Source organism: Nomia melanderi, chromosome 14, assembly GCF_051020985.1.
Source record: "Nomia melanderi isolate GNS246 chromosome 14, iyNomMela1, whole genome shotgun sequence".
Taxonomy (NCBI): domain Eukaryota; kingdom Metazoa; phylum Arthropoda; class Insecta; order Hymenoptera; family Halictidae; genus Nomia; species Nomia melanderi.
This window is the reverse complement of record NC_135012.1, coordinates 4,993,217-5,021,030: the sequence shown is the minus strand read 5'-3', so window position 1 is coordinate 5,021,030 and position 27,814 is coordinate 4,993,217. Positions and strand designations below refer to the sequence as shown.

Genomic DNA, 27,814 nt, shown 5'->3' with positions numbered 1-27,814 from the left:
AAAATAAAACTGCCTGAGAAAAACCGACGCATCTGTCGAACGATACGTCCCTGCGGCCATTCTACCGTTAATGGTGGGGGCAAAGAGGGGCTGGCTCGTACCGGCGGCGCCTGCAGTGACCGGCTGGTGTCCGTGAGCACCCGGGTGTCGAAAACGTGGACACGGGAAATCCTACGGGTCGAAACGGTGTTTTCCCTCGAAGAGATCGACGCGGGGAGCATCAGTGTCCTCTCCTAAATCTCGTGGGTGTCGAAAAGGGATCGTCCGGTTAGCTCTCTCGCGCGCGCGCGCACACCTCTATCTCGATCCGTCTATCATCTCCTGTGCCCTCCACCCTTCTGTTCGATCTGTCTCTCTTGAACGAACAGGGACAGATCGGTTACGGCGTGACAGCGATTGACGGGCTACGACACTGCACGGGCAACCCTTGCGCTCTTTTTTTCCAAGGTTCACGCGGTTTTCCATGTCAACGACACGCGCGCTCCTGCCAAGGCCAGCGTGCTACGCCCCGCACAGAGCAGCCTCCGTCGTCGCCGTCAAGCAACCGCTTCACGTAGTGCTCGTGACCGTCGTCGACGACGCGTTGTCTACGCCGCGCCATCGGTGGTCTGCACTCGTCCCGTTGTGCTCGTCATCGTCGTCCTCATCTTTGTCATCGTTGTCGTTGTCGACTCGTCGGTGGTCGAAAAGGGCCGGCGAGCAGCCGCGTACGTGCAGGGCTATCGGCAGGGTGAGGAGAAGGAGACAGGGCAGCGTCGCTCACGCCAGCCTGAGATGAGCGACCATGGCTGCATACACTTGAATAATTTCAAAGCAGCCAAGGGTATCCAGCCGTACAAAGTGATACACTCCTATTTCGTGACCAGCACGTCGACCGAGGCACGCGTAAGAAAGGTGCGACTATCTTTTTCTTGCGTGATCCGTGGTCATGGTTCTGTCTTTGTCTCTTTCTCTTTGTCTCACTTTCGCTCCTGTGTACGCTCCGTCTCTCTATCTCTCTCTCTCTCTCTCTCTTTATCTCTTTCCCTGTGCCTCTCTGTGTCTCTCTTTTATTCTTTCGTTATACATGTGTTGTGTGTATTCGATGCTCGTCTGTATTGCCAGCCTTCCCGTTTCATTTTCTATCGCGTCATCTTGACAGTCTTGTTACTGGATTGTGCACGTCGCCCGAGCAATTAAAACGACAATTTAGTAGAATTAGAAACTCGAGATACCGAGGAATTTTGTAATATCGAAGTAGCAAAATTGTTTTCCTTCTTTGTCGTTCTATAGTCCCACTCGCGATCTTGAGTCACGGGCCATGCAAACTTCAGCCAGAATGACAAACCGATTTGCAATCACGCGAGTATTGTTTACGAAAGTTGAAAGCTGCCAGAGAACTACATTACTGCGACTGATTCATTTTTTTTTTTGTGTATGTTCCCTTGATATTAAGGAGATAAAATGGCATTTGAGAAAAAGTCCTTTCGTTGTTCTTTAGTTTGTAGGTTAATTAATTGATTGATACGAATGATTAATTGTATTAAAAAAAAGAGCATTAAACAGATTAACAGATATTTTGTATATTTGTGCCAGTTTCCTTACTAGCTGTTTCTCATTTTTTTTTCGTTTCATAGAAAAGATTTCGGTTGCACCACGGAATCAGTCGAATTTTTGTTGGTATGTAATCGTTGTTGCATATTCCAGAATAATTTTGGAACAGATATGCTTTGAAGAAGATAAAGCACGTTGCGCAGTCAATGAAAACATCGTGTACGATGTAATTTATTTGTTTGGTCTGTACTGTTACTTTCATGGACGGTCGTGTGTAAAGACGGATTTAAAAATGGCCGCCGCACGATTACTCTGCCGGTACAAAGTTCTGGCAGATTTGTTGCTCGCGTAAAGTAACGGTATTGCAGATTTATGATTCTACTGGTACCGTTGCTTTGATGAATATTTTGCTAAGCTTTATAGCAGAATGAAATTATGAAATTATATTAAATAATCTTCGGCTTCATTGTATATTACATACGCAAGAATATCTCACAGCTTATCTTGAATAACATTTTTTATCTAATCTATACGACACGTTTCATCTGTACAATAGTTTTAATTTCTTTTTCATTATAAATAGTGAATAAATGAGTATTGTAATTTTTAGGCAGTGAGCTGCTTATGTCATACATGTAAAACGTACAAAGATCGCCTTCATTCTTGTCTGCACTGCATATTCTTTGGCTGCTATGTGAAAGGTCATATACAGGAACATGCAAAGACAAAGAAGCATTTCTTAGGTGAGCATGTATAAAATACATTAAATTCTTTTTACTGAATGCATTTCTTATATAAATCTATTGTTGCAGCTGTTGATCTTTGTTATGGAAATATTTTGTGCTTCCAATGTGGAGATTATGTATACGATAGAGAATTATTGGCAGTTGCCAAGGCACAGTGGAGCGAATCTGCAAAATCACTAAGCTTTGGAGAATTTTATCGAGCATGGGAACCAACACAAATAGAGGCAGATTTATTGAGGAAACACCCACGCAGAAGGCGTGTCGTAGAAAATTCCACTATAGGTAAACATTACAACAAAATACTTTTTGCAAGAACAATGAATTTCAGTATAAATTCAATACATTTTTATACCATTTAAAATTTTCAGGTTTGAGAGGACTTATAAACCTTGGAAGTACATGTTTCATGAACTGTATTGTACAGGCTCTCATCCACACACCGCTATTAAGAGATTATTTTCTTGCTGACCGTCATCACTGCCCACAACCCAGTCGCTGCTTAGTCTGTGAAGTGTCCCATCTTTTTCAGGAATTTTATTCTGGCAGCAAAGCACCATTGACGCTTCACAAACTTCTCCATTTGATATGGACACATGCCAGACATTTAGCAGGTTACGAACAGCAGGATGCCCACGAGTTCTTTATAGCTACACTCGACGTTTTACACAGACATTGCGAGGCAGCGCCAATTTTAGTGAAAGATAATCCACATCATTGTAATTGTATCATTGATCAAATTTTTACTGGTGGGCTACAAAGCGACGTGGTTTGTCAGGCTTGCAAGTACGACGAATATCCATTGCATTATATAAGGTGTAAAGCTAACTACATTATAGTCAAATACTGTTAAAAATAATTGGGACGTGCATTCCATTCTTTGATTTATGGACTTATAATGGCTTCGCTTTGGGAACAATTCATTTCACCCATGAAATAGGACATTCAGGTCTCACTTCAGAGAGATTTAACTGTAATGCATTCAGCTTTGCTACCTGTTCAGTGCCATAATGTACTAAAAAGGATCATCTATTAATGTAATTATTTTTTAGTGGAGTGTCAACTACGATAGATCCGTTTTGGGATATATCACTGGATCTGGGTCCAGCAGCTAGTGCGTCAGGTTCCGACACTTCTGGTCCTCCTACCTCATTGTTAGATTGTCTGGAAAGGTTCACGCGTGCAGAGCATTTGGGATCTAGTGCAAAAATCAAATGCAGCAATTGTCAAACTTATCAAGAGAGCACCAAGCAGTTGACGATGAAACAACTTCCTATTGTGGCCAGTTTTCATTTAAAAAGATTCGAGCACTCTAGCATACAGGATAAGAAGATTTCCACGTTCATCTCGTTTCCAGAACAGTTAGATATGACGCCCTTTATGTCGCATAGACGAAATGGTAACAACAACAGTTCGATGATGGATGGACTGCCAAAGAATGGAGAAGACATGGCATTCAGCGACAACAGATACTCGTTGTTCGCAGTAATAAATCACGAAGGTTCTTTGGAGACTGGACACTACACTGCCTTTATACGGCAGCAAAGAGATCAATGGTTTAAATGCGACGATCATTTAATCACGAGAGCAAGATTAAAAGATGTCTTAACTAGTGAGGGGTGAGTCCGCGGCACTGGCTATCAGTCCGCAGTTAGTATTATTACCAAAGACCCAGTGAAAAAACCTTTCCTTTTCAGGTATCTTCTTTTTTATCATAAACAAATTTTGGAGTACGGCCGAAACGCCAAGGTGTAAACATTAGATCATGTAATTAATTTATTTATCACGGCGAATCATGGGCGGTAGACTTAAGTTCTTTAGTATCCTAAGAGATATGCATACGAACAGTTAATTCCATTCTGGAAACTGTCTTATAAATTTCATCCGACTTACGCAACTTTGCTTATCGATCGGACGTGCATGAATTGTGCGACAGAGAAGTACATATTTAAATTAAATTAAAAAAAAAAGAAAAAAAGAAAGAAAACGAAATACAAAGGCCTCAAAGAAAGAAATTTTGAACTCTCGTCTGACGTTGAATTGACAAAAAGAAAAAAAAAGAATAATATGTACGAAAATATATTTGAAATTCGAAAAGTAAATTACCGAACAACTCTACTATTACGCTTTGATCGTGAGATTGAGAAGATAAAACTAGAAATTAATCATTGTTATAAAAGAAAATAGTTAAGATCGACAGGGTGTCGCTCTCTTAGCATAAATGTTTGTCGTGATGTTCCAACTTTTAATTGTGAGCATTCTGAAGAATGTTAAACATATAAGGAGATCATCATGTTCGCTGTAATTTCATTTCACTCTTTTTTCTTTTCCACCGTTACGTTTCGTGTTTGACGAAATCTAGGCTGGCGCACACAGCGATCGATTTCCCAGTCTCGTGTCCTAAAATAACATAAGTGTAGTTTTTAAGATTAGCTCAATTTTTTTAAATGACCGATCGCATTTTTGTATATCGCTGACTGTTGTTATATTCCTGCCCTGACACTTGTATACACGAGACACCAAGGATGGATCACACGATTAGGATTTTTTAAATTAATTATTTCATCTGTTCCTAAACAATTTATAATAGTTTTAATAGATATTACGTAAACATTACCATCCAAATTAGTCTTTAATGTGATTCGTCGTGTCAGCCATCCTTCGGTGAATCAATTTTGTACAAACGAAGTAACGTATATTAAAAAAAAAAGAAAAAAAAGAAGGGATAATGGTATTATCCAAACAAGGCGAATTATTTCGCGTGACTGTGTATAATAAAAGATCATTGTTTGACATATTTCTTTCTGGTTGCCCGTTTCACCTAGTTTCTCTTTATAATTCAACATTTATTATTTTCTGTACACCAGAATCTACAAAGAGTGCCAACCGATTGCACATTTAGTTCTTAATTTATTACTTGTCACCGTTATTGTTACACTCTATTTTCTAATGAGTTTCTATTGGATGTAAAAAATGAATATTCCATTATATTTTAGTGAATTCAACTATTGATTTCTGTGGTAATTAGATGCCTACACTATTTTAACAATATTATAAGGTATTCTATGATACTGTATACCCATTCTAGTAAGTAAATAATAATTAGTTTTCTACTATATGAGCAATTTAATGAAAATGTGGTGGATTATTCATTGTTGCATCTAGTGCATTGTGTTCATGGAAATGTTTGTGTACATGTTTCATTGAAACATCTAGCCTCGTACAATCTTTTTGGTGTTACACAACATCCGAGAGTGGTTACTGAAGAACAAAAGTGTACAATCCTCTGTAAAAGTGTCAAGAACCCACTGAGAGACTTTTAAGTGTATTATTCTAAAGGGAAAAAAGAAAGATAAACTTGTGTATCAGCGCACGAAAACATGATGAAGAAGAAAGTGAAAGAAGTATATACAGTTGGAGAAAAAAGTATTCATTCGCACTAGCTTCACACTAAGTTAAAAATCGTTTTCATCAGAATATACTTAAATAAAAAGATTGTATCTTTATGAAATAATCTAATGTAAATCATTTCTAATTTAGTGTTACATGAAAAACAGTATTTCTAATGGAAAGGAAGACTTAGTGTATGAACACTTTTCACCCACTGTGGGTGCCCTAAACATTGTCATCGTGTAATGTACTCGTCGATCATTCTTGCAATTTGCAAATTGCATATATGCGCCCATTCACAAGATATACCGTTTTGACATGACCAATAATACTGTATGTCTGAGAGTTAATATTACGCGTAAAGTTGTAACGCGTTTTATATAAGGCTGAAATAAATATATACAGAAATAAAGTTATATTTCGTGGAGAAAAACAGTTTCACTGATTAATCATTTCCTTCGTATACTTATTGAAACTTACCTTTTCGTATAAATTATATCTGATTTTATATAAATCATTCTGGAAACTGATTATTATTCAAATTTGAATTTGAACCCGCCCATTATCATTAAAGTGTATATTAATTTTATTATATAAAGGATTAAGAATATTATACTACGATATGTGATGGAAAAATGTTTTTTTATTATTTTTTAAGAGGAATACATTTAGTGTAATCTAATTCCGTATGCGATTTAATCAACGTTGTAGTAATGGAGGAAAGATGGACGACTTGACGTTTGGTTTGCACAGGTAAACGTGCGACTGATTGACAGAAATTCTGGAATTTCTTCTGATAAATAAAATGACGTGTCACAGAAAAATGTTTCTTTTTTTCCAGGCTGGTTCACTTAGACCTAAAGGGTGCTCCACCACGAGTTTGTTACTTCGAAAAGGTTTGTTATTGTGCCGAACTGTATTGTTTACACACTGTATCCTTATCCCGACAATCTTATTGTCATATCCAAAGTATGATAATACTTTTCCAATGTTAGTCATGTGTTATCCATATCCTGTTTTTCTTTCGAATGATAACGTTAATGTAGTCTTTTTATTTAACGAAATCAGCTATTACATTTTACGTTTTGGATCGAACTGATGTGCGTCATAGGATATAGAGTACTTATATATAAATTTACGTACGTGTGTATAGCCAAGTTTACTAATTATTGTTATTTAAATATTTGCTATATTTAATAAAATCTTACCCCTCTTGTTTGTATACCGAAAACCTTGATCATAGAGATAAGATTTTATTTAATGGCAATGTCTTCGTGTTAATTGTCACATGTATAATCATTATATACAATATTATTCTTAAATTTTACACTAAATGAATATCACTCGAATGTAAAGGAATTTCCTGTTCATGGTATGGTTTTATAATTATGAAATGCGCATAATTTTCATTGCAGTTATTTCCACTTTTGAGAACATGGGGTGCTACCGGTATCCTCATAGAATGGGAAGATACATTTCCATACAATCGAGAGCTTTCTCTTATAGGGAGCAATGGATTAAGCAGTTTTACCAGTGGATATACAGCCCAAGAAGCTAGACATATCCTACAAATAGCTGCAGATTGCGGATTAGCAATTGTTCCTTTGGTACAAACATTTGGTCATATGGAGGTAAAAAAAAAAGAATCACATTTTTCAATTTTGAATGAAGAAAAAATTGACTAATACAAAATTTATTGTAGTTTGTCTTAAAACACAATGAATGGAAATCTTTAAGAGAAGTGGAGCATTTCCCAAGCTCAATTTGCCCATCTAATACAAGAACATTGCCACTGATTAAGTCCTTAATTCGACAGATAGTTAGTTTTCATCCAGATATACAGTATTTGCATATAGGTGCAGATGAAGTCTGGCATCTAGGTCTTTGTTCAGTATGTACAAAACGTGCTGCCTCTAGTAAATATGGGAAGCCATCTCTGTACTTGGAACATATTCTGGCTGTTGCACAATATGTGCAAGAAACATATCCCTATTTAAAAATTATCATATGGGATGATATGCTAAGATCAATAGATTTACAGGTTTTGAATGGTATCACAGTAATTTCTATATGTTAAACTGTTATTTAATTGTTTCACAAATGTGTTTTATATTATTTTTAGACCACTATATCGGGAAATACGTAGAACCCATGATTTGGCATTATAATGCTAGGGATAATTTTGCTCTACCCCATGGTAAAATATTTCTTGATTGATCTTACTGTAATATTCCACTTCGAATATAAAAATATAGAATTGTTTGACAGGACTGTGGGATAAATATACTGCAGTCTTTCCACGTGTATGGGCAGCCACTGCATTTAAAGGTGCTACTGGATCTTCACAACATGTCCCGGTGATAAGGCACCATATAAGTAATCATGAAAAATGGTTAGAAGAATTAAGTATACATGTGAATAAAGTTCATGAATTTCGAGGAACAGCATTTACTGGATGGTCAAGGTAAATTCTCATCTACTTAGCTGTATTAAAATTGTTGGTACTGTTATATATTGATTCTAGGTATGATCATTATGCAACATTGTGTGAATTATTGCCTACATCAATACCATCACTAGCATTATGCTTGAAAGTTTGGCTTCATGGTTATACCGAACACATACACAATCAAGTGGCTAAAAGCTTAGGATATATAGATCATCCTTTACATATAACACCACAGCCAAGACCTGCTCCAATACCCAGTAATTTGCTCTTTCCTGGATGGCAGGTTGCAGTAGGTGTAGAGTGGTTCCTAAATTTTAAAGCTAAATATCATAATATTGTTGCTAGTGAACAGTAAGTAAAAATTTATATGTTGTACATTCAATATTTCTTTCATTATTATATGTTCACAATGTTACAGAATATCGACATGGATGAATCCTTGGCAAGTGGCTAACAATTACACAAACCCAATGCAGTTAGAAAATTTAATTCCTGCTTTCACGGAGTATGTTATATGGAATGTTTTATAAGTATTTTCATGACAGTATCAATGTGTAATATATAATATAATGAATATGTTTTGCAGATTACTGTTGGAATTATCTTCTTTAGAAGGTTACTTTAGGTTTCAAATGGAAAGTATTTTTTTCTCAACAATGGTCGATGAATGGATTGGTACAAACATTCAACCCATGAAAGGAAAACTCGTAGAATTAAAACAAACTGCGGAAAATCAAATTAAGTTGAATAGTCGTATTTAGTGTTTTAGCAAGTATCTCTTAAAGTATCCGCTTTACATTTGAATGACCAACTCTAATACAGGTAACACTTACAAAACGATAGGCTGATGAACAAAGTACGAAAAAATCTAGTGAACTGTACAACTTTATCTTATAAGTAGATGTAGCGAACTAAAAAATAGGTTTAAGAAAAGTAATATCGTGTTGAATACACGGGATATAATTTTATAAAAGAATGGATGATTATTTTAATACTTGGCTTAGGGGTGAACGAATTTGTGACAATTGTCATCATCGAGCTTTGTCATTTTGCGAGCTGTTCTGTGATACTTGGCTATGAAAGGATTATTATAATACATTGGGTTGAGTCATTGATAACTGTTGTTGATTTTTATTAGAAATTTATTTTGTTTTAAATACGAAGCTTGTAATTAAAATTAATGTATTAATTTATTGTTAATTGTCTGTTCATATTTATTTGACATCTATGGCTAAAGTGTTTGTGATTCGACCCAATAATTAAGCTCAATAACCATATTTATTGGCTATTGTGCTTACTACACTTGCTTCTAAACCATTTGCGTTTCTTACATATATAGTATGTGCAAGTATTTTTTCCACTCTTAGAAAGAATTTCTCACAGATTTTCTGAAAATAATACTGTTCATCTGTAAAGAAGATTATATGCAATACGTAACATATTTCATGGGATCTTTTTTATCAGTATATTTATTAACTAATCTAATAGTTGTCTCTGAACTCTATTTATCGATGTAACACATTAAATTATCTGTAAAACATAGGAAAATTTCGAATATAGATGAAGTATGGAAAAAAATAATAATGAATAATAAATTTAATTATATATGCTCATCTTACAATTCTCTTTTATAATTCATGGCCATCTTGAAAATAACGTTGTGTCACAGAAACAAAAGCAAGTATCCATTAAAAGGTGGAAATTTCTTAAAAATGCTTTTCCTCATTCAGTTTAAACGACATCGCATTATCAACGAATCGACTAAAGATCATGCAAAAAATTGAAGAGTATACTGATCAAGAAGCTGTGAAACTGGATGAAACTTTTAAGGAAATCCTAACACACGTTCGGACATACATATTACAATTGACATCTGCGGATAATGTACAATTATGTAAGGATTGGCTTGAAAAATTGCACAATGCGACTTCACAGCGTCGTCTGCGAAACGAATATCTGCTAGAATTATGTAGGCAATTGAGGACAGGTTGTATCGGAGGAATTTTCAGCAGACTTCCACCTAATGGATTTCTTCTGCCATTCCCTAAGTCGTATCATATGGTACCTATATTAGGATTTGTGTAATTTATTAAGATAATAAAATAATTAATGTATAATACAGGTCTGTAGTAGTTCGTCTGTAAGTGATCTATCAAGCTGCGTCGCAAAACCATTCCATAGGTGTTTAAAGCAAACAGTTAAATGTAAACATCAAAAATATAAACCGTTAATAAAACATCGTACAGTGGACACTACTAGCATAAACCACTGTTTGGATTCTAATAATGTACCACCAACTGCTGGTTCTTACAATCGAAGTGCAATAAGAAAAAATCAGTTGAAAATTTATGAACAGCGCATAGATACATTGAGTATTATTATTGGAGAATTACAAACTCAAAATGAGTATCTGAAGCAACAGTTATTAGAAAATTCAGAAAAGTATAATTATCATTTGGACAGTCATTTATATTCTAGTATTAGTCAATTAACATCCGATGTTACTACTTTAAAAGCTAAGTTAGTACTTTATTAAACGTTATTTGGAAAAAGGCAGCACAGTTGACATGTTTAATAATTATTAAAGGCTGCTAGAGGTACAAAACATGAAAATTTCTCTGGAAGACTACTGTAAGGAAGTTATCCAACGGTATCATTCTACGGTGGTAGAACAGTTGAGCACAGTAAAGGATCAATTGGATGAAATTCGATTAAAGAATGGAGCCCTGAATACCAGTGTAGCCATCATAGATGAAAAGTTCGAAGAAATCATCCATGGTAAGGTAAGATAAAATCTATTATTTCTGAAGTATTGAATATAATAGACACTTTTACAGAATGAACAATTTAAAGAAATAGAGAAGCAATGGATGGAAAAAATTAAAGCGTTATGTGATCAGTTTGAACAATTCACACAGGAAAGAAACAAGGAATTAGAAAAGACACAATCGTTCCTTATGCAAAAAGAAGATATAGAATTATTAAAAAATAAAATTTATTCTTTGGAAATGAAGCTAGAGTCAAAGAGGAAAGATGTATGATCAGTTGTACCAAATTGGCTTCTATTACACTGATAAATGTAAGTAATTATATTTTACGTGACTACATTTTAATATTGCATTTAGGAGGAAGCATTACAAGCCACGTTAACTAATAAATATACTATCCTGAAAGATGAATTTATTAGATTGAAAAGTGAGATAGAATGCGACACGCAACAGCAGCATGAAAATCTTTCATTGAAAGTTTCTGAATTAAAGAAAGCTGTTGTAAAGCTTGAGAAATCTAAAGAAAAAATAGTATACGATTATGAAAAGAAAATGTTGAGAGAGATTCAGGTAATTACATGACAACAACAAATAATGCGATTGCGATTTCTTATATCATATAAATGTATAATCTATGTTTCACCACAGAATAAGAACCTGGAAATAAAAAGCTTACAACTACAACTACAAGAGCAGAGAAATGAATTTTCGACACTTCTAAATACAAAGAAGCAAAGTGAAGTGGATAATATTGCTGCGCACCTCGAGAAAAGATACAAAACATTATTAGCAGAGAAAGATGCAACAACAGAATTCCAAACACAAGAGTACCTCAAAGTATATTACACGTTGAATGAACATTTCTCATCGATTTTTTAATATTATTACAATACTAATGTAAAGTAATTGAAAACTTCTAGAAAATAGCAGAATTAGAAGATCAAGTACTCAGCCTGAAGACGTATTGACTTATAGTATAGCTAACGTAAACTGTAATCTGTTAATCTCCACAATTATTATAATTTATAAATCATTATTAATAAAGAATAATACAGAAACATGAGTATTCTTAATGTAAAAGGAGTGTTAATATTTATATGAATACTTTTGATGCAAGGACCGAAATTACGTCCATGTCATACCGGCTGCAGACAGTCAGGGGTAATTAATTAATTGTGACTCAAATGTGACTAGAACTGTTACTAAAATGATGCTAGGGGTCCGTTCTAATCTCGTCGATTACGAAAGTTCAGCAATTATGTCTATTAACTATGAAAATGAATTATTCATCGGGCACCTGTCCGAAAATTCTAAGTTTCCTCGGGACATCGATTCAGGAAATAATTGATAAATAATTCACGCGCAACGAAATATTATCGAATATGATATGGGAAAGTAGGGAAGGATCCAATTTATTATTGCCAATTGCAAATGTTAACGAATTATTCGTACAAGTCGAGTTTTTAATGAATCCTTTGCCGATTTCTTTGTTTCTTTTCTAGACGTATCGCGTGTAATTCAGAGTTGCTGTCACTAGATGGCGCCACTTCTTCTCTGTCTTTGTCTTACATCAAGGCACGCATAAGTCTGTCCTTGTCGGGTACCTGCTTGGTCGTCATGTTTCACGTGTAGGTACCAGGGACCGATGAAATGCTTTTTCGAAGGAGGTGGCATCGGGAACTCTATCTCCGTCCTTGTCGCACAGTAGCTCTGTCCTTGTCTTACACATTGCCGGTATAGGGAGAAACTCTGAAAATGCCCTACTGCTAGATGGCGACTCTATGACTTGCGTCCAAAATACCTGTTTAAACATATTGAAATTCTAACCTATTTTAACAATTTACAAGAATTTGAAAATACAATGTAGCGGTGTAAGTGACCTGCGACTAGAAGTAATGTGGAAAGAGTCTGCATGTTATTCTTAACAGGAAGTTGACTTTGAAGTATTAAATATTAAATCCATGATAAATAAATAAAATGCCTTTGTTTTCAAATAAATTCTCTCCGAAAAAGACGCCTACCAGAAAAGTTGGAGTTTTTTTAATTAATAAAGATTTAAGCCCTCAACGAATCGAAAAAGAGCTTGGACCGAACGTGGGTCCTATACGTTTAAAATTAGGAGATCAAGAGACTGTTTTTGAGTCAGGTGTATGGATTCCAGGTAACACGTTGCAATATAATGTTAAAGTAATAGGTTTTTAGATTCGAAACCCTGATTATGTATTGGATCGTAGAGTCTGGTAAGGTTGGAGGGACCTTTAAGGAAAACGAGAAGCTCAAGAAAGAGATAAAAAGATTGGAAGAAGAGAACAATTTATTAAAATTAAAATTTGAAGTGCTTCTCGACATGGTAGTATTTCCAGTATTTTGTTAGAAGCATAGAACATGTGTAACGTATTTAATATTACAGCTTTATTTATTATTTTCCTCGTTCTTTTCAGTTGACGCAAGCAACAGCAGAATTTAATTCACAGAGAGATGAATTAAATAAATTAAAAAGAAGTTGATTGCATTAAAAAGAGAACTACCTTTAATTAACTTATTGTTAATAAATAAATACAAACATACTTATATGTATTTGTATGTACAAGATATATTGTTTTAAGGCACATATTGATCATAGAAAATTAATAACAGCTAATCACAGGGAACATAACAAATTCATATTTTTGACACCATTCTAGATATGTACAGTTACTATTGATAAATTGTATTACTATTTTTATTAATCCATTGCATTTTCAGGACAAGTTTTTCTTGTATGTCCTAAAAATATAAACATAATTTTAATATAATTACAAATGTTATATACATATATAATAATTTTTATATATCGCAGTACATAAATAAAATATTACCTTCCACTCCACAAAGTCCGCATTTTCTTTTACCACCGGTAGCTCGAGGTTTTCTTTGTACATTATTAGATCCTTTGTTTCTAGATCGATTATTACTTCTGTTCCCAAAAGATTCATTATGATTTTCAACATTTTCATCTGCCCATTGAAAGAATTTGCAAGATTCGTTCATTGGCTTTGGACACGAATAAAATGGCCGTCCTTTATTAGGACCTTCTTTCTGAACGGTTCGCCTGTGATATACAAAAATATATTTAAAATGTTGAAAAAATCCGAAAAATGTATTGTATATATATACTCACTCTTTCGCCAATTGATTGCAATGACATTTAACATTAGATGGTTCAGACATATCCCCTTGTCGCCATGTATTAGAGGTGCTTGGCCTAGGGCTAGTATTTGCACTTGGCATATAATTTCTATTTCTATTTCTATCCGCACTATTTTCCGTTTGTTGTACATTGTCCGATGCCCACAGAAAGAAATTACAATCAGTACCTTGAAGTTTGGCACATTTATAAAATGCTCTTCCTGAAATGCGCGTCACAAAAACATCAAATCAAATTACGTTCAAATGAGAATTTAATCATGTAAATACCTAAAATAAACTATTCTCTATACCTTGATTCGGCCCTTCTTTTCTCACGGTTAACTGAATCGCATTTTCATTACATCTACATACAATAACAGCATTGCTATCGATCTCACCCCATGCGTTAGTTTGTTCTACTCTTGGTTGTCTGGACTCGTTGCTGGAGGATCTGAAATTTCTTGTGTCGATCCACGTATCACTATCTTTCGATTCATTCTGTTTTTTAACATTTCTGTTATTCTTTCTTGATCTATTTGCATCGCGTTGATTACTGTTCTGAGTTCTAACAAGCCCTATAGACGTGTTATTTCCTGATAAATTTGTCGCGTTTCTAACACGAGATTGTTGAGATCCACTGTTTCTTACTGAAGCTGAATTTGAAACAACAGTCGATCGTGATCCGTTGAATATACTGTTATAACCACTATCATTTGTTGGTCTAACACATTTAAGATTTTCAGTTTTAATACTTAGTAATTCATTAAATGAAGGATCACACCCGCCGATGCAAGTTGTGTAACTGGTACCATAAAATGGAAAAGCATTCTGAGTTAACTTGAACTTCAGTTTACGCATATTTCCTGCACACTGAAAAATAATAAATTAATCACAAGTCGTTTAACTTGACGATACTATACAATATAATATGCGTACTTCCGAGCAAACTTCATCTAATACTTCAATGGATTCTACAGTGTCGGGGAACCATATTGCGTTATTACACGTTGGAAATCCCATACAACCAATATATTTTCCCGAGCCTTGTTTTCTCGTTTTAAGCGTCATATTTAAATTGCATTTAGGACACTTGAAAATTGCAATTTCTTCGGGTAAATTATTAATTTGCATTTCTTCGGCTTGGCCTGGTTGTTCGTCGAGATAATTAGACAAAGCATTGTCAATTAAATTAGCACGTTCCAATGATGTTTTAAAGACATCACGATATTTATTTATCTGAGTTTGTAATACGCCCTTTGGATCTTTTTGTCGTTCACAAATTCTGCATGGTAAAGAAAAGAATTGAAATTAGTATTGAAGTCTGTGAAGCTGTTTACATCATTGCATAATTGACGAGAAAGACGTACAGTTTAAGATCTTTTTCTAGATCGGCTCTTAAATCTGGTTTCGACATATGAAATCCCATGTTGTCATATCCCATTACTAATCCAATCCCAAGTTTTCCAGGCATTAAATATTTCCCATCCGTTATACCTATGTATTGACGTGACTTTATTGTATCTATATGTTCGGCATGCGTAGCATCAGTACCAATACCGAATTTGTCCATCAAACTAATCAAATCGGCTTCAGTTAATAATCGCGGTGGAGTCGTTTGTTCCTGGACCATGTCTATACTGGTAGGTTGAAAGATCTGTCCTTCTTGGTACGTATGGATTTCTTTGTCGCTCCACTTTTCATATATATACACATCTAAATAGTTTCGTTCAATAATTTGCAAGCCATTAGCAATAAACTTCTCTCCAGCTATATCAATCTCCACTGTTGTTTCTTGTCCTAATGCATCCTTCGATACACAAGCCAAAAAGTGTCGAACGACGAATTCATAAACTTTCTCCTCATTGCCTGCTTTTAAACAATTAATTATAATAAAATGAAGAATTTTATTTCTAATGTGGTAACTTGTATAATCAATAAATGCACCTTGTAAACTGTCGGTATATTTTATCGGATGTATAGGAGGATGCGCTTGATCACTCTTTTTTCCTTGTCTAGGATTTAATCTTCCTTCTAGTAATCGCTGCGCAAAGCCACCCCAAGCTGAATTATTTACTTGCTGATTTACTAAAGGAACAAGATTTAACTCTTTTGGAAATATATTTGTCTCTGTACGTGGATAGCTAATAAGACCTTGAGTATATAATTTTTCTGCGATTTTCATTGTTTGCTTGGCACTCAAATGGAGTTTACGAGATCCTTGTTTTTCCAGTTCCTAAATTTATTTGGTGATCCAAGATAAAGTATGTCTCAGCCTTTTTTATTTAAACAAATATTTCATACTTACAACTGTATCCAATGGTAGTGGTCTCCACTTACTCTTGGGTTTACTTGTAATTTTTTGTACAGTGGCATTAGGTTGTTCTAAGCATGTGTCCAGTAAAACTTCACAAGGCAACTTTTCAAATAACCTGCCCCTTGCCCATTTAAATTCTACTGAAATTTGATCACGAATATCCGTAACTTTTATTTTCCAATAGGGTTCTGGCTTAAATTTTTCAATGGCTAAAAATCTCTCAACTACAAATCCTAATGTTGGAAACTGACAGCTACCATAACTGATAAGCATATCACCAAGAGTCCTAGGAAATATTTTCTGAAGTCTCATTGTTTGAAATCTAGTAAATGCAGCACCTAAAATCATTGTTTATATTATATTTTATAGGTTTTCAATTGAATTATTTGTAATACTTTAAAACATTACTATTATATACCTATTCTTAGATCCAATTCACTCCGTACATCGACAGCATCACTGACTGCTTTGTCTGGTTCACATAAATTTTGGAGTGCTCTATTTACAGATGTCTGCGTGATTTCAGAAAACTTTGCTCTGTAAAAAAATTAATTTATTAGTTTACAAAATAAGTTATGCTTGCTCATGTATTTTCATTATTACCTATATACACGTATATTGGGTTTAGCTGCTTGGCAGACTTGAATAATTTCAAACCCAATATTTTCTCCTTCACGATCGCAATCTGTCCAAATAATTAATGCAGTGCATTTCATTATTTCTTTTTCTAAAGTTCTTTTAATTTTAATATAAGTCTCGTCCGAACATTGTTTTGCTACAGGTGCATCAAATAAACTTAGTGGATGACAACTTTGCCATTTACGATATACTCCAACAAATTCATTATTCAACAAATGACCAGACACAGATGTCATAATCATATCACAGTTTTGATTCCATAAGTTGGAAGTAAATTCGTAAATTTTATTGTATGGTGACAGACCTTCTCTCTATAACATGACAAAAGCATTAAAATATTATTTTATAGTAACTATTTCCTTTTTTAGTTAAAAGAAATGTTAATTACCCGCCTGGAGTTTCCACGTGACAAATAACCTGCGATATTTTTCGCGGCATCATTTTTCTCTGCGACGTTAAGGACTTTCATGACGTTATTAGAGCTATTGTGTCTTACGAATAAGAAATACTGCGCTGGTTTATTGAAATTGAATGTTACAATATTCAATAACTTTATGGAAAAATTTGACATATTAAAAGATTTACATTATAGGTATTTCTCATGTTTGATTACAGTACTATAGAGGTTATAGATTGCATTTAACATTTCCAAGGAATATTGTTATGTTAAATCATTATGTGTGCATATCCTTATTTTGTAGTCTCCAGTACTACTTTCACCAAGCATATTAAAAATATTACTTTACATTTTGTTTCAGATATTTTGTACAGAACTTGTACTTACAATGATACGAATTCTCAATTGCCGCCTTTGACATTACTCGACTACTTCAATTATGTCGAACAATGGGCAAAACTTGATGTCACAATATCCCTATTAACAAAAATGTATCTACGAATCAGGATAATCGGTGACAGTAATAATATCTCAAAGAAGTTTCATTTTAATAGAAAATATATTTTAAGTAATTAAAAATATTGTATTTGAGAATCACCAGGAATGACACAGTAACTTTTACGTCGCAAGTGTTGCAACTTTGTTAACATAAGAAAGAAAGAGGTGTAAATAACAGTAGACATTTTCAATATTTTGCATGATAGTTTTGGATTTCATGCGTTTCCGTCAAGGCACAGGTGAGTATACAATAATTAAGTTGTAAATAGTTTGCATAAATTCAGAATAAATATATTTTTCATCAAACAAATATTGTATATACTACGCACTCATTACTATCTTCTCTACTTTCTGTAGAAACTTCTATTTTTCTCCGCAGTAATTACTAAATATTGAAATGTTTTTCATCTTTAATGTTTAAGAATTTTGAAATTACCTTAATAAAGTTTTTCTTTGTTGAATATTTAATATTTTATTTACGTTCAGTAACGTTTATCGTTTGCATTTAAATTATTCGTGATACTATAAATATTCATGTAATGCCATGTAATCTTGCTGTTAGGTTTTATACCAATTTCATAATAATTATTCTTATTTCAGCAACATTGTTACTCTGATCATTTATTTAAAGACAAACCAAACATGACGGAGGACATGTTAGGTGCAGATATCTGTAGAGTCTGTAGGTCTGAAGGTCTTGCAGATAGACCTTTGTTTCATCCATGCATTTGTACAGGCAGTATTAAATGGATACATCAAGAATGTTTAGTGCAATGGATGCGTTATTCACGTAAAGAATATTGTGAACTATGTGGATATCGTTTCTCATTTACACCGATCTATAGCCCAGACATGCCACGCCGTTTGCCACTAAGAGATGTTATTGGTGGATTATTTTCTAATATTGTCACAGCAGTCAAATATTGGTTGCATTATACTTTAGTTGCAATTGCGTGGCTTGGTGTTGTTCCATTAACTGCTTGTAGAACATACAGAGCTTTGTTTAGTGGACCTCTTGATCTAATTCGAGTAAGTATTCTTAAGTGGTAAATATAGAAAAATTGAAGGATTTCTTAAAAAGAAGAAATATATATTTGTTTTTATAGATAATGTCATTACCAATGGATATGCTATCTGCAGAAAATATATCTTCAGATGTATTTCATGGTTGCTTTGTAGTTACTTGCACGTTATTTGCGTTTGTTGGTTTGGTATGGTTAAGGGAACAAATTTTACATGCTGGTGGTCCAGATTGGCTTGGAAGAGATATTGTACAAGTACACGCAGGTCGTAATCATGCGCGTTTAGTCATACCTGAACAGCCACTTCAAGGGCAGAGAGCCCTTCAGCAGCAGGAAATTCAAGATAATAATAATGTTCCACCTTTTGTCGATGAACCTCCTGTTTTGTTAGCAAATCCAAACAATGACAATCCTAGAAATGCGGAAGGACATAGGATAGAGGATAATAATTTAGTAAATAACGAGAGGACACATGAAACGGAAGGACATGGTAGAGATATTGAATTACATGCAGGTGCTAGAAATGGAGAACAACAAATAGATCAGCTTCCTAGAGAAATGGAACCAGCTGTAGCTCCCAGAGATATAGAACCAGTGATACCTCGTAGAGACATGGAACCAGCTATAGCTCCCAGAGATATAGAACCAGTGATACCTCATAGAGACATGGAAGTACAAGTAGATGGTGAACAAGCGAATGCAAGAGCTGGCGAAGGGTGGAGAGATCAAGTTCAAGGTCAAGCACAAGGAGAAGCCGAAGAGGCCAACTGGAATCCAATGGAATGGGATAGACCAGCTGAAGAGTTAACGTGGGAACGGCTTTTAGGCTTGGATGGTTCTCTAGTGTTCCTTGAACATGTATTTTGGGTTGTGTCCCTAAATACTCTATTTATCATGGTACTTGTCTATGCTTAAGTTAAACAAAATATTAAGTACATTAATTCAACTGATATCCATGAATTGAGATGATGTATTTTTTGTTTCAGGTTTTCGCTTTTTGCCCTTATCATATTGGTAGTTTCGCAATAGCGGGACTAGGATTGCAAGAATATGCAGCGGCATCTCATTTTGAGGGATTAGTAACAACATTGTGTGGTTATTGTGTAATCGGAGTCTGTTTAGTGGTTCTTCATACACTTGCAGATCTTTTAGCTTTTTACCACTCACAGCGTATACTAGGTTTATGTTATGTTATAGTAAAAGTTTCTTTACTATCCGTCGTCGAGATAGGTGTACTTCCTTTAGTATGTGGTTGGTGGTTAGATATTTGTTCGTTAGCAATGTTTGATGCTACTCTTAGAGATAGAGAATCCGCTTTCAAATTAGCACCCGGCACTTCAATGTTTATTCATTGGGTGGTTGGAATGATTTATATATATTATTTCGCTTCGTTCATTCTACTGTTACGGGAAGTGTTACGGCCTGGAGTATTATGGTTCTTAAGAAACTTAAATGATCCTGATTTCTCTCCTATGCAAGAAATGATACATCTTTCAATTTTGAGACACGTGAAAAGGCTCGTTGCATCTGCAGTTATATTTGGGACGACCATTTTATTAATGTTATGGTTACCGGTGAAACTGTTGAGGTGGGCATGGCCAGGATTTTTACCGTATACAGTGACTGTTCAGAGTGAAACTCAGGTAAGAAATCGGAACAATAACTTTCGTTTAATAACGTCGTGGTCGTTATTGTATTTGTTACTTTGTTCGTGATATAGATCAGTGAGTTTTCATTGGAACTGTTGTTACTGCAAGTGATTCTTCCTGCGTTATTGGAACAAACCCACACACGTACATGGTTAAAGTCTCTTGTAAGGGGCTGGTGTCGAGTAGTAGCCTGGATGTTAGATCTCCAATCATATCTTCAGAGAGACCAGACGGATGATCCGGAACCAGCAGTGATCGAAGAGCCGCAACATCTTGATTTAGGTGCTGCGCATCAGGCTTTACTGCCTAGAGACGGACCAACAGTTTTCCAACCATATGTCAGGCCACGCTGGTTTCCTGCTAGGCTGATCGGTCTTTTGTTCTGCGTATGCGTTTCTCTCGTTATCGCTAGCTTGATTGCAATGACTCTTCCTGTTTGGCTTGGACGCAGAGTAATGGCACTGTGGATGGTTGGAGCTCCTGCTCCATTTCCACCAGTATTACCACCTACTTTAAGCGGATCTGGTAAGATATGTTTCAATCGTGATAAATTTTACTTTCAATGTTCCGGTCTGTAACGGGTGTTATATTGTTTTTAAATTTCGCAGAAACCAATGAAGCAGTGGTTGCTTTATCTGGACGAGTACACGAGGTCTACACTGTAGCTTGTGGAACGTATGTATGTTGGGGCGCCGCAAGAGGATTAGCTTTGGCATTCTCTTGGCTGCCACGTGGACGAAGGGCTGTAATAGACAGAGTAAAGCATTGGGCAATCATTGGCCTTAAGGCATCAGTTGCATTTTTTCTACTTATTGGCCTAATACCATTGTTATTTGGACTTCTTCTGGAATTAATCGTCGTAGTACCTTTACGTGTACCACTAGAACAGAATCCGATATTATTTATCTGGCAAGATTGGGCTTTGGGTGTTTTGTACACAAAAATAGCGACAGCCCTTACGTTGATGGGACCGGATTGGAGAATTCGAATGGCAATTGAACGAGCATACAATGACGGCATTAGAGAAATAGATTTAAAATTTATCGTGACTGAATTAGCAGCTCCAGTAATATGTTGCTTCGGTCTTGCTTTAGCTGTTCCGTATGCCGTAGCTTATGGAATAGTTCCACTTTTAATTACGAATCTGCAGACACAAATTCTTATCGCTAGACATTTGTACCCTTTCCTCCTAATGGTGTACTTAGTATGTATTGTTATATGTATTCAAATTCGTCAATTTAAGAAACTTTATGAACATATAAAAAATGACAAATACCTTGTGGGACAAAGATTAGTGAACTATGAACATCGGAATAAATCTCAGTCACAACAGTCTCAAGCATCCAGCTAAAATTATTAGTATAATTATTTTTCAATGGCGATATCAAATTATTGGAAATTTTGGTTTAAAATACATTCTTTATCGCGCATAAATATAACGGACGTTACCTTACGTTGATTAGATCTTAATTTCTGCTGTACTAATTTATTAAGTGATACTGAAGCAATTAAAATGATCCTTGTTCAATGTATCGCTTTTTATCATTTCATCGCGCGATATCGGACGGGTATAATTTAAAGAACATGAAATTGAACTTGTCTGTTCATTATTAATTACACTAATAATTTTGTAAGTAGAACATAAATTGAAGTTCTCAACCCTAGAAATACAATGTACAAAGTTTCAAACTCTATTCAGTTGCTTACAAAATAGAGTATCGGGTAAAAAATGTCGTGAAAGTATAGTTACATTTTAATTGGGAAGTTGTTAGAAACAAATTAACGCAATTATATTTTATTGTAAAAAGTTAAGATTTAAGCAGAAAATATCCATACATTGATGGAAATAAATGAAACTATATTTCCTGAGAGTATACTAGCGAAACCTTTTGATGCTTAAATCGTAAAGTACCGTTTATCATTGGACGTCAAATGCTCACGTTAATTCACAGCCGTATTAACTTTATCTTTTTAAATATACGCTATGTTATTATTAATACAGTACATTTACTTTATATAACAAATTTCTGTATGTTATTGTATGATAAAATATTTCAAAATTTTTAATTTAATATGTGAAGTTTCAATTCTTTTTTTTTTTTTTTTTTTTTTTTAATACAAGTATCAATACATTACTTGAGTTAATTAGTCGGTACACATTCAGAATACATGAACCAATATATACATGTATATGTATTCATGTATGTACATATATATGTATATATATTTTACGTATGGTATGCATAATTTTATGTACAAAGTTAGACATAAGTAAGAACTATTTATTTGTATACCGATCCTACACAAATTAAGGAAATTATATGATCATTAAAGATGTAAAGACGTTTTTGTGATGTACTTTAAAACATTCTCGAAATAAAGAAAATTCTCGCAAAAAGTTTATTTATTTTTTTACACGTCATTGGATTCAGACATTCCTTTTAAAATATATTGACAAATTTTCAATTTGTTTTGACAGCAATGATTATATGATTTTATAAAAACAATGATTTCTGAAGATTTACGTACAATATAAAAGGGTATTTAAATTTAAAAAATACGTTTATACAATTTATACAAAAAAAAATATCAATTATACCATAAAAATATATGTTCAAATAAGAGTATCTATTTCCATGATTTTAAAATAGAACTCTAAAATATACGAATGTTATTGACTCCTACCTCCTAATGCGGTTGTAAAATGGTTCCCATTAGTCGATAACATGCAGGGTCTTTTTCAATTTTTAAATATAATAAAGTGAAAATATTGATTATCTAAAAAGTATGGAACGCATTAATACTCAACGTAGTTTCTATTATTTTTGCAATGTTGCAATTTTATTGCATAATTTATTACCTGAGTTACAGCGGATTGTTTCCATGTAATATTTATCGTTGAAACCGAACCATCGGAAGAATATTTAATGGATGCTAAAGTTTCTAAATTTGTGAAATAAACTTTTAATTTTATGCCCATTTGACACAATATTACGTCTATACTTGTTTCCCTTACATCACATACAATGCTCATGGTCATAAAAGGACCATTTAAATCTACTAAATAAGCAAAATACAATTCACTACTTTGCTCCTGTGCTAGTTTTGCATTGTATTTTTTCATGTTGCAATTTGCTGCTATACTAAAATAATAAACACAACAAAGGTACGTGTTTTTATACATTATTACAATGACAAACTACTTGTTGCTCATTTTATTTAACCTACCGCATGCACAGTTTATCCGACCATGTTTCTGGTAATGGCTCATTTTTTATGACTGAATAAAGTAATCGATGTACTACACAATCGCTGTATCGTCTAATAGGAGAAGTAAAATGCGTATAATGGGCTACGTTTAAAGCGTAATGTCTCAATTCCTCCTCTGATTTAAAGATAGATGAACAATTATAAGTTGCACGCTGAAAATATAAAATTTGTAAGTTAATAAATATTTGACAGAACTAAAATGTACAAACAATAGTGAATAAAAAACAAATCATACGTTCATTGCTTTAGAGCACAGATTGTTAATAACCATCATTCTATATTTCATCGTCGCTTCAAAATCATTGGATTCTGACTCTAATTCTTCTTTATAACGTATGATGCTATTATGTAATGAACCAGAGGATTCAATATCTAAATGAATTCCAAATTTTTGTAGGACATCTTTCGTTTTATTTAAAACAGACATGGATGGTCCTCTATGATTTCGTAGTAAAGCAGTTTCAGGAATATTGTTGTACAAAAACCTGGCTACTATCATATTAGCCAGCAACATAAATTCTTGTATCAGCCTGAAATATAATTTACATGTACATATTAATGTAAATGATTTCTTTAAACTACTATTTTAATTTACAAAACAATATTAATACCTATTACTCTCTTTGTGTTCTTCTATGTAGTAAGACACGGGTTCACCTGTACTTCTATCAATTGTAACATGTAATTTTGGCTGATCAATTTCCAAAGCACCATTTGCATATCTCTCACAACGTCGTTTGCTAGCTAACTTATGTAACGTATTAACTTTTGAAGATAAATCATTAATGTTATAGTTCCCACTTATATGTAACGTATCGTCGGACCAATTATTTTCGGGATTTTCAATAAATTTTTGAGCATCATTATAAGACATTTTACAACTAGAATTTATTACTGTTTTTGCAAAACGATATTTCACAATTTTTGCTTCTGGTGTCACTTCACATATGACAGAAAAAGTAAGCTTATCTTGACCAGGTACCAGAGAACATACATTACACAATTGAGTCGGTAACATGTGATACACATTGTCAGTCATGTAAATAGTTGTAGCTCGCTTTGCTACTTGTACATCTAATGGAGACAAGAATTCCAAATAATAGGTAACATCAGCTATATGTACACCAATCTATAATAAGGGAAACACATAACAGTACACATTTAAGTATATATGTAACCAATTGAATAAAAAATGAATTTATCTAATAAGAAAATTACTTCGTAGTTTCCATTTTCTAAAAGTTTACAAGAAACTGCATCATCTAAGTCAGCACTAGACTCAGGGTCAATAGTGAATACACATTCATTTCTCCAGTCTTCCCTGTCTTTAATGTCATTTTCTGTTAAACGGTAATCTTTATTTGGAAGATCCTTGATTATTTCCTGATTGTACGGCGTTACATCTAAGTTAAGTTCAAGCAATATTGCATTTGATTCTACAGATACATCACCCGCAGTTCCAACCAATCTTAAAATTTTCCTGTAATTCACATAAGACATTAATAATTCTTATTACTTCAAATTTTTAGTATTTTAAGTTATTATCATACCCATTTGCAAGTTTAGGTTTCACCCAATCAGTAACTTCAGCCAAAAATAATGTATCTTCACCTGCTGTAGCGCATTCCTTTGGTAAAGGATATTTTTTTTTGTCTATTTTAAGTATCGGTACACGTTTATCCCTAGGATAAAAAAATAAAAATACTCCTTTATGTTTTACATATCCCACCACTATCCTTGGATGCATTTCTTCTAATATAGAAACAATAACACCTGTCCTTTGCGTCTGACCATTTTGAAGCAATTGCCAGTATTGTTGGGGATGTATACGGACTACAACATAATCTCCATCAAAAGCTCGATTTCTATCCCTTGGTCCAGCAATCAATATATCTGGTTTTTCACCCGGCGAATTTAAATATGCATTTGAAGAATATTTAGGATTAATGCGCAAGTATCCTTCTGCATAGTCCTCATTAATTGAATTTTGGTTACTTAAAATCTCTCGAACTTGATCTCTGGGTATATGTTCTGGAAATTTATCTTTTCCTTTTAACTGTTTTGGAGCTTTTCCTTGAGCGTTAAATACATTTTCTTCTTTAATATTTTCTGTTTTCTTTGTGCTGTCACATTCAAACTCCTGATATTTTGGTTCTTTCAATTTGTGTCTCTCCTTACCAGTTTTCAAAGTTTTTTTATTTCTCTGTAAAATATATATCATTTAAGCAATAATACACATGGAATAAGTTCACAAAGAATCAATAAATTATTTCATTAATTTATAATATATACTTTATTGTATATTGCTACCGTTTCACCTGTTTAGGAAGATTTTGCTGCTCATCTTGAAAATTATTATCAGGACGTATTCTTTCAATTTTCTGTACTTTCGTTTTTAAATCCGTCACAGAAGGTTCTTGCAAAGTTAGTTTTTTAAAATTCTTTAACATATAGTCCCTATCGTTGTCACATTTTGGAATGATTTTCAATTTCATACAGCTATTTTTATTTTTTTGTTGTTTTTTACCATTACTTTCAACCCTTATAGAACGGTTTTTTCTTTCATCTACTTTTTCGTCCATTGTCTTAGAACAATGTGGTGTCGGATTAATTTCGTTTTCACAATTTTTCAGAATACTTACTTTATGAAACGTATTTTTAAGAGAACCCGAGGAACTCATTTCTTTGAACACTACTTGAATTTCGCACGAAGTATTCGTTTAAATACACAAACACGCAAATATTAATGGCAAATAATTCACCTTACATAACCATAATTTTATCGCACTTATAAATATCACTGAGAAAATAAGAATACAAAAGGTGATTCACTTATGCATATTGATAACATTGTCACTTAAGAAATTTCAATCGGATTCGATGATAACAGTCACAAAAAAAGTCACGTAAACAAACCGTTAATGTTATTGTAATCTTAAATGTTAAAGCAGCACTTTAAAAAAGTAATTCCTGACAGTTTTATTCCATATTGTACTTCGGGATTTAATTTTCCGTTCTCGAATTCTAACGTTGTTTACGAAATCCGTCAACCACAAATTTTAGCTTCAAGAGAAATGACCAAAATAATTTTCTATCATAGCTTCAGCAATCAGAGAGTCACTGATCGAAAGAACTTTCGATTATACCGTGACATTTGATGAGCAATAAAATATTTTGAAAAAATTCAAAACTATTCCAATAACAATAAGATTACAATTTTTGTTTAACATCAGAATACCCGTAGAATCTTCTTAACTTAATGTCGTACTTCAACAATTGTTGATTGTGGTATTTTTCATTTATTCCTTATTTTATATGAAATAATATTAAAAATACATATGGTACCATCTATGACAAATCACCCAAACTATAATTTGTATCATTCCTCTTACCGAATAACATCACCGTATTCCTTTTCTATTTCTCTTATATAATCTTATATTATTAGTAATAAAAGTACATAATGTATGACAATTATTGTTGCACACTATCATTACAATAGGCTTGTAGAAACAATTTAATTTGGATCTCTTAATTTATTTAATTTTTTCAATTGAGCGTCTAGCATACACTATGTCTGACATCTACAAGTATACAAATAGTACTACTAATTGGCTAACGACTTTTCAATTTTACCGTAGATGGCGCCATTACTTATTTTATAACATTTAATATTACGTATAATAAATAAAATATTGGTTGAAAATATCGCCAGTTATAATTGATAATACATTGACTGAAAGGAATTAAATATTTGATACTCTCCACTAAAATGTAATACATGTAATTAAACTTTACGATCTAAGAAAAACTTTTCTTATTAGCTAGTGACACCTTCGAGTTCAGAATAGAATATATATGTATATATATTTTATATACGTATATATAATAATATAGCGTATTTATTCTATAACGGTTGGCCACCAATTAAATTAGATATACGCGAAGAATTTAGTATTAATTCAACGACTCAA

At 33.7% G+C, this 27,814-nt stretch overlaps 7 protein-coding genes across 11 annotated transcripts; 5 read left to right on the top strand and 2 right to left on the bottom strand.

The window, feature by feature from the left end:
- The first annotated feature begins 110 nt into the window (after positions 1–110).
- On the top strand, positions 111–5,790 carry not (ubiquitin carboxyl-terminal hydrolase nonstop). 2 transcript variants are annotated; one of them, XM_076374039.1, is made up of 6 exons: positions 111–894; positions 2,144–2,276; positions 2,346–2,561; positions 2,648–3,062; positions 3,329–3,895; positions 3,974–5,790. In XM_076374039.1, exons 1-6 carry the CDS (start codon positions 775–777, stop codon positions 4,029–4,031), a joined length of 1,509 nt encoding a protein of 502 aa, XP_076230154.1. In that variant the 5' UTR covers positions 111–774; the 3' UTR covers positions 4,032–5,790. The 2 variants fall into 2 exon arrangements, with proteins under 2 accessions (XP_076230154.1, XP_076230155.1); XM_076374040.1 differs by lacking the exon at positions 111–894 and adding an exon at positions 1,749–1,917.
- A 522-nt stretch (positions 5,791–6,312) lies between these two features.
- On the top strand, positions 6,313–9,884 carry LOC116427153 (hexosaminidase D). 2 transcript variants are annotated; one of them, XM_031977148.2, is made up of 9 exons: positions 6,313–6,419; positions 6,508–6,562; positions 7,082–7,297; positions 7,369–7,717; positions 7,789–7,863; positions 7,935–8,130; positions 8,191–8,466; positions 8,534–8,620; positions 8,702–9,884. In XM_031977148.2, the coding sequence occupies exons 1-9, from the start codon at positions 6,355–6,357 to the stop codon at positions 8,874–8,876; spliced, it is 1,494 nt and encodes a 497-aa protein (XP_031833008.1). In that variant the 5' UTR covers positions 6,313–6,354; the 3' UTR covers positions 8,877–9,884. The 2 variants fall into 2 exon arrangements, with proteins under 2 accessions (XP_031833008.1, XP_031833009.1); XM_031977149.2 differs by lacking the exon at positions 8,191–8,466.
- A 1-nt stretch (position 9,885) lies between these two features.
- Positions 9,886–11,935, top strand: LOC116427154 (uncharacterized). Its single transcript, XM_031977150.2, has 7 exons — positions 9,886–10,176; positions 10,238–10,635; positions 10,703–10,898; positions 10,953–11,150; positions 11,241–11,453; positions 11,532–11,720; positions 11,804–11,935. Exons 1-7 carry the CDS (start codon positions 9,886–9,888, stop codon positions 11,849–11,851), a joined length of 1,533 nt encoding a protein of 510 aa, XP_031833010.2. The 3' UTR covers positions 11,852–11,935.
- Positions 11,936–12,640: 705 nt separating this feature from the next.
- Positions 12,641–13,466, top strand: Cby (beta catenin antagonist chibby). Its single transcript, XM_031977236.2, has 3 exons — positions 12,641–13,044; positions 13,118–13,233; positions 13,325–13,466. The coding sequence occupies exons 1-3, from the start codon at positions 12,861–12,863 to the stop codon at positions 13,388–13,390; spliced, it is 366 nt and encodes a 121-aa protein (XP_031833096.1). The 5' UTR covers positions 12,641–12,860; the 3' UTR covers positions 13,391–13,466.
- A 44-nt stretch (positions 13,467–13,510) lies between these two features.
- Top3alpha (topoisomerase 3-alpha) lies at positions 13,511–17,903 on the bottom strand. 2 transcript variants are annotated; one of them, XM_031977207.2, is made up of 11 exons: positions 17,393–17,903; positions 16,969–17,315; positions 16,784–16,902; positions 16,357–16,703; positions 15,996–16,284; positions 15,419–15,917; positions 14,988–15,333; positions 14,363–14,921; positions 14,044–14,272; positions 13,742–13,974; positions 13,511–13,649 (listed from the first exon to the last, which is right to left on the bottom strand). In XM_031977207.2, the coding sequence occupies exons 1-11, from the start codon at positions 17,573–17,575 to the stop codon at positions 13,609–13,611; spliced, it is 3,192 nt and encodes a 1,063-aa protein (XP_031833067.1). In that variant the 5' UTR covers positions 17,576–17,903; the 3' UTR covers positions 13,511–13,608. The 2 variants fall into 2 exon arrangements, with proteins under 2 accessions (XP_031833067.1, XP_031833068.1); XM_031977208.2 differs by having other exon boundaries at positions 17,789–17,903.
- Positions 17,904–17,906: 3 nt separating this feature from the next.
- On the top strand, positions 17,907–22,968 carry MARCH6 (membrane-associated ring finger (C3HC4) 6). Its single transcript, XM_031977210.2, has 6 exons — positions 17,907–18,138; positions 18,500–18,928; positions 19,006–19,818; positions 19,908–20,564; positions 20,642–21,095; positions 21,179–22,968. Exons 2-6 carry the CDS (start codon positions 18,542–18,544, stop codon positions 21,919–21,921), a joined length of 3,054 nt encoding a protein of 1,017 aa, XP_031833070.1. The 5' UTR covers positions 17,907–18,138; positions 18,500–18,541; the 3' UTR covers positions 21,922–22,968.
- LOC116427183 (DIS3-like exonuclease 2) lies at positions 22,957–27,190 on the bottom strand. Of its 2 annotated transcripts, XM_031977211.2 has the most exons (8): positions 26,159–27,190; positions 25,391–26,043; positions 25,059–25,320; positions 24,452–24,969; positions 24,076–24,370; positions 23,799–23,992; positions 23,431–23,713; positions 22,957–23,348 (listed from the first exon to the last, which is right to left on the bottom strand). In XM_031977211.2, exons 1-8 carry the CDS (start codon positions 26,519–26,521, stop codon positions 23,259–23,261), a joined length of 2,658 nt encoding a protein of 885 aa, XP_031833071.1. In that variant the 5' UTR covers positions 26,522–27,190; the 3' UTR covers positions 22,957–23,258. The 2 variants fall into 2 exon arrangements, with proteins under 2 accessions (XP_031833071.1, XP_031833073.1); XM_031977213.2 differs by lacking the exon at positions 22,957–23,348 and having other exon boundaries at positions 23,494–23,708.
- Between the last annotated feature and the right edge of the window lie 624 nt (positions 27,191–27,814).

Bases quoted from the DNA above. Each gene is read 5' to 3' on its own strand.
- Top3alpha (XM_031977207.2), bottom strand. From the start codon at position 17,575: ATGTCAAATTTTTCCATAAAGTTATTGAATATTGTAACATTCAATTTC. The intron at 16,903-16,968 runs GTAATAATGAAA...ATTTTTTTACAG, and splicing joins CCCAATATACGTGTATATAG to AGCAAAGTTTTCTGAAATCA. The intron at 13,650-13,741 runs GTAATATTTTAT...TTATATTTTTAG, and splicing joins CGGACTTTGTGGAGTGGAAG to GACATACAAGAAAAACTTGT.
- LOC116427153 (XM_031977148.2), top strand. From the start codon at position 6,355: ATGCGATTTAATCAACGTTGTAGTAATGGAGGAAAGATGGACGACTTG. The intron at 6,563-7,081 runs GTTTGTTATTGT...TTTTCATTGCAG, and splicing joins GAGTTTGTTACTTCGAAAAG to TTATTTCCACTTTTGAGAAC. The intron at 8,621-8,701 runs GTATGTTATATG...TATGTTTTGCAG, and splicing joins TTAATTCCTGCTTTCACGGA to ATTACTGTTGGAATTATCTT.
- MARCH6 (XM_031977210.2), top strand. From the start codon at position 18,542: ATGACGGAGGACATGTTAGGTGCAGATATCTGTAGAGTCTGTAGGTCT. The intron at 19,819-19,907 runs GTACTTGTCTAT...TTTTTGTTTCAG, and splicing joins TAAATACTCTATTTATCATG to GTTTTCGCTTTTTGCCCTTA. The intron at 20,565-20,641 runs GTAAGAAATCGG...TTCGTGATATAG, and splicing joins CTGTTCAGAGTGAAACTCAG to ATCAGTGAGTTTTCATTGGA.
- Cby (XM_031977236.2), top strand. From the start codon at position 12,861: ATGCCTTTGTTTTCAAATAAATTCTCTCCGAAAAAGACGCCTACCAGA. The intron at 13,045-13,117 runs GTAACACGTTGC...ATTGGATCGTAG, and splicing joins GTCAGGTGTATGGATTCCAG to AGTCTGGTAAGGTTGGAGGG. The intron at 13,234-13,324 runs GTAGTATTTCCA...CGTTCTTTTCAG, and splicing joins TTGAAGTGCTTCTCGACATG to TTGACGCAAGCAACAGCAGA.
- LOC116427154 (XM_031977150.2), top strand. From the start codon at position 9,886: ATGCAAAAAATTGAAGAGTATACTGATCAAGAAGCTGTGAAACTGGAT. The intron at 10,636-10,702 runs GTTAGTACTTTA...TAATTATTAAAG, and splicing joins GTTACTACTTTAAAAGCTAA to GCTGCTAGAGGTACAAAACA. The intron at 11,721-11,803 runs GTATATTACACG...GAAAACTTCTAG, and splicing joins AAACACAAGAGTACCTCAAA to AAAATAGCAGAATTAGAAGA.
- LOC116427183 (XM_031977211.2), bottom strand. From the start codon at position 26,521: ATGAGTTCCTCGGGTTCTCTTAAAAATACGTTTCATAAAGTAAGTATT. The intron at 26,044-26,158 runs GTGAAACGGTAG...TATATTTTACAG, and splicing joins AGCAAAATCTTCCTAAACAG to AGAAATAAAAAAACTTTGAA. The intron at 25,321-25,390 runs GTATGATAATAA...TGTGAATTACAG, and splicing joins AAACCTAAACTTGCAAATGG to GAAAATTTTAAGATTGGTTG.
- not (XM_076374039.1), top strand. From the start codon at position 775: ATGAGCGACCATGGCTGCATACACTTGAATAATTTCAAAGCAGCCAAG. The intron at 895-2,143 runs GTGCGACTATCT...TGTAATTTTTAG, and splicing joins CCGAGGCACGCGTAAGAAAG to GCAGTGAGCTGCTTATGTCA. The intron at 2,277-2,345 runs GTGAGCATGTAT...CTATTGTTGCAG, and splicing joins GACAAAGAAGCATTTCTTAG to CTGTTGATCTTTGTTATGGA.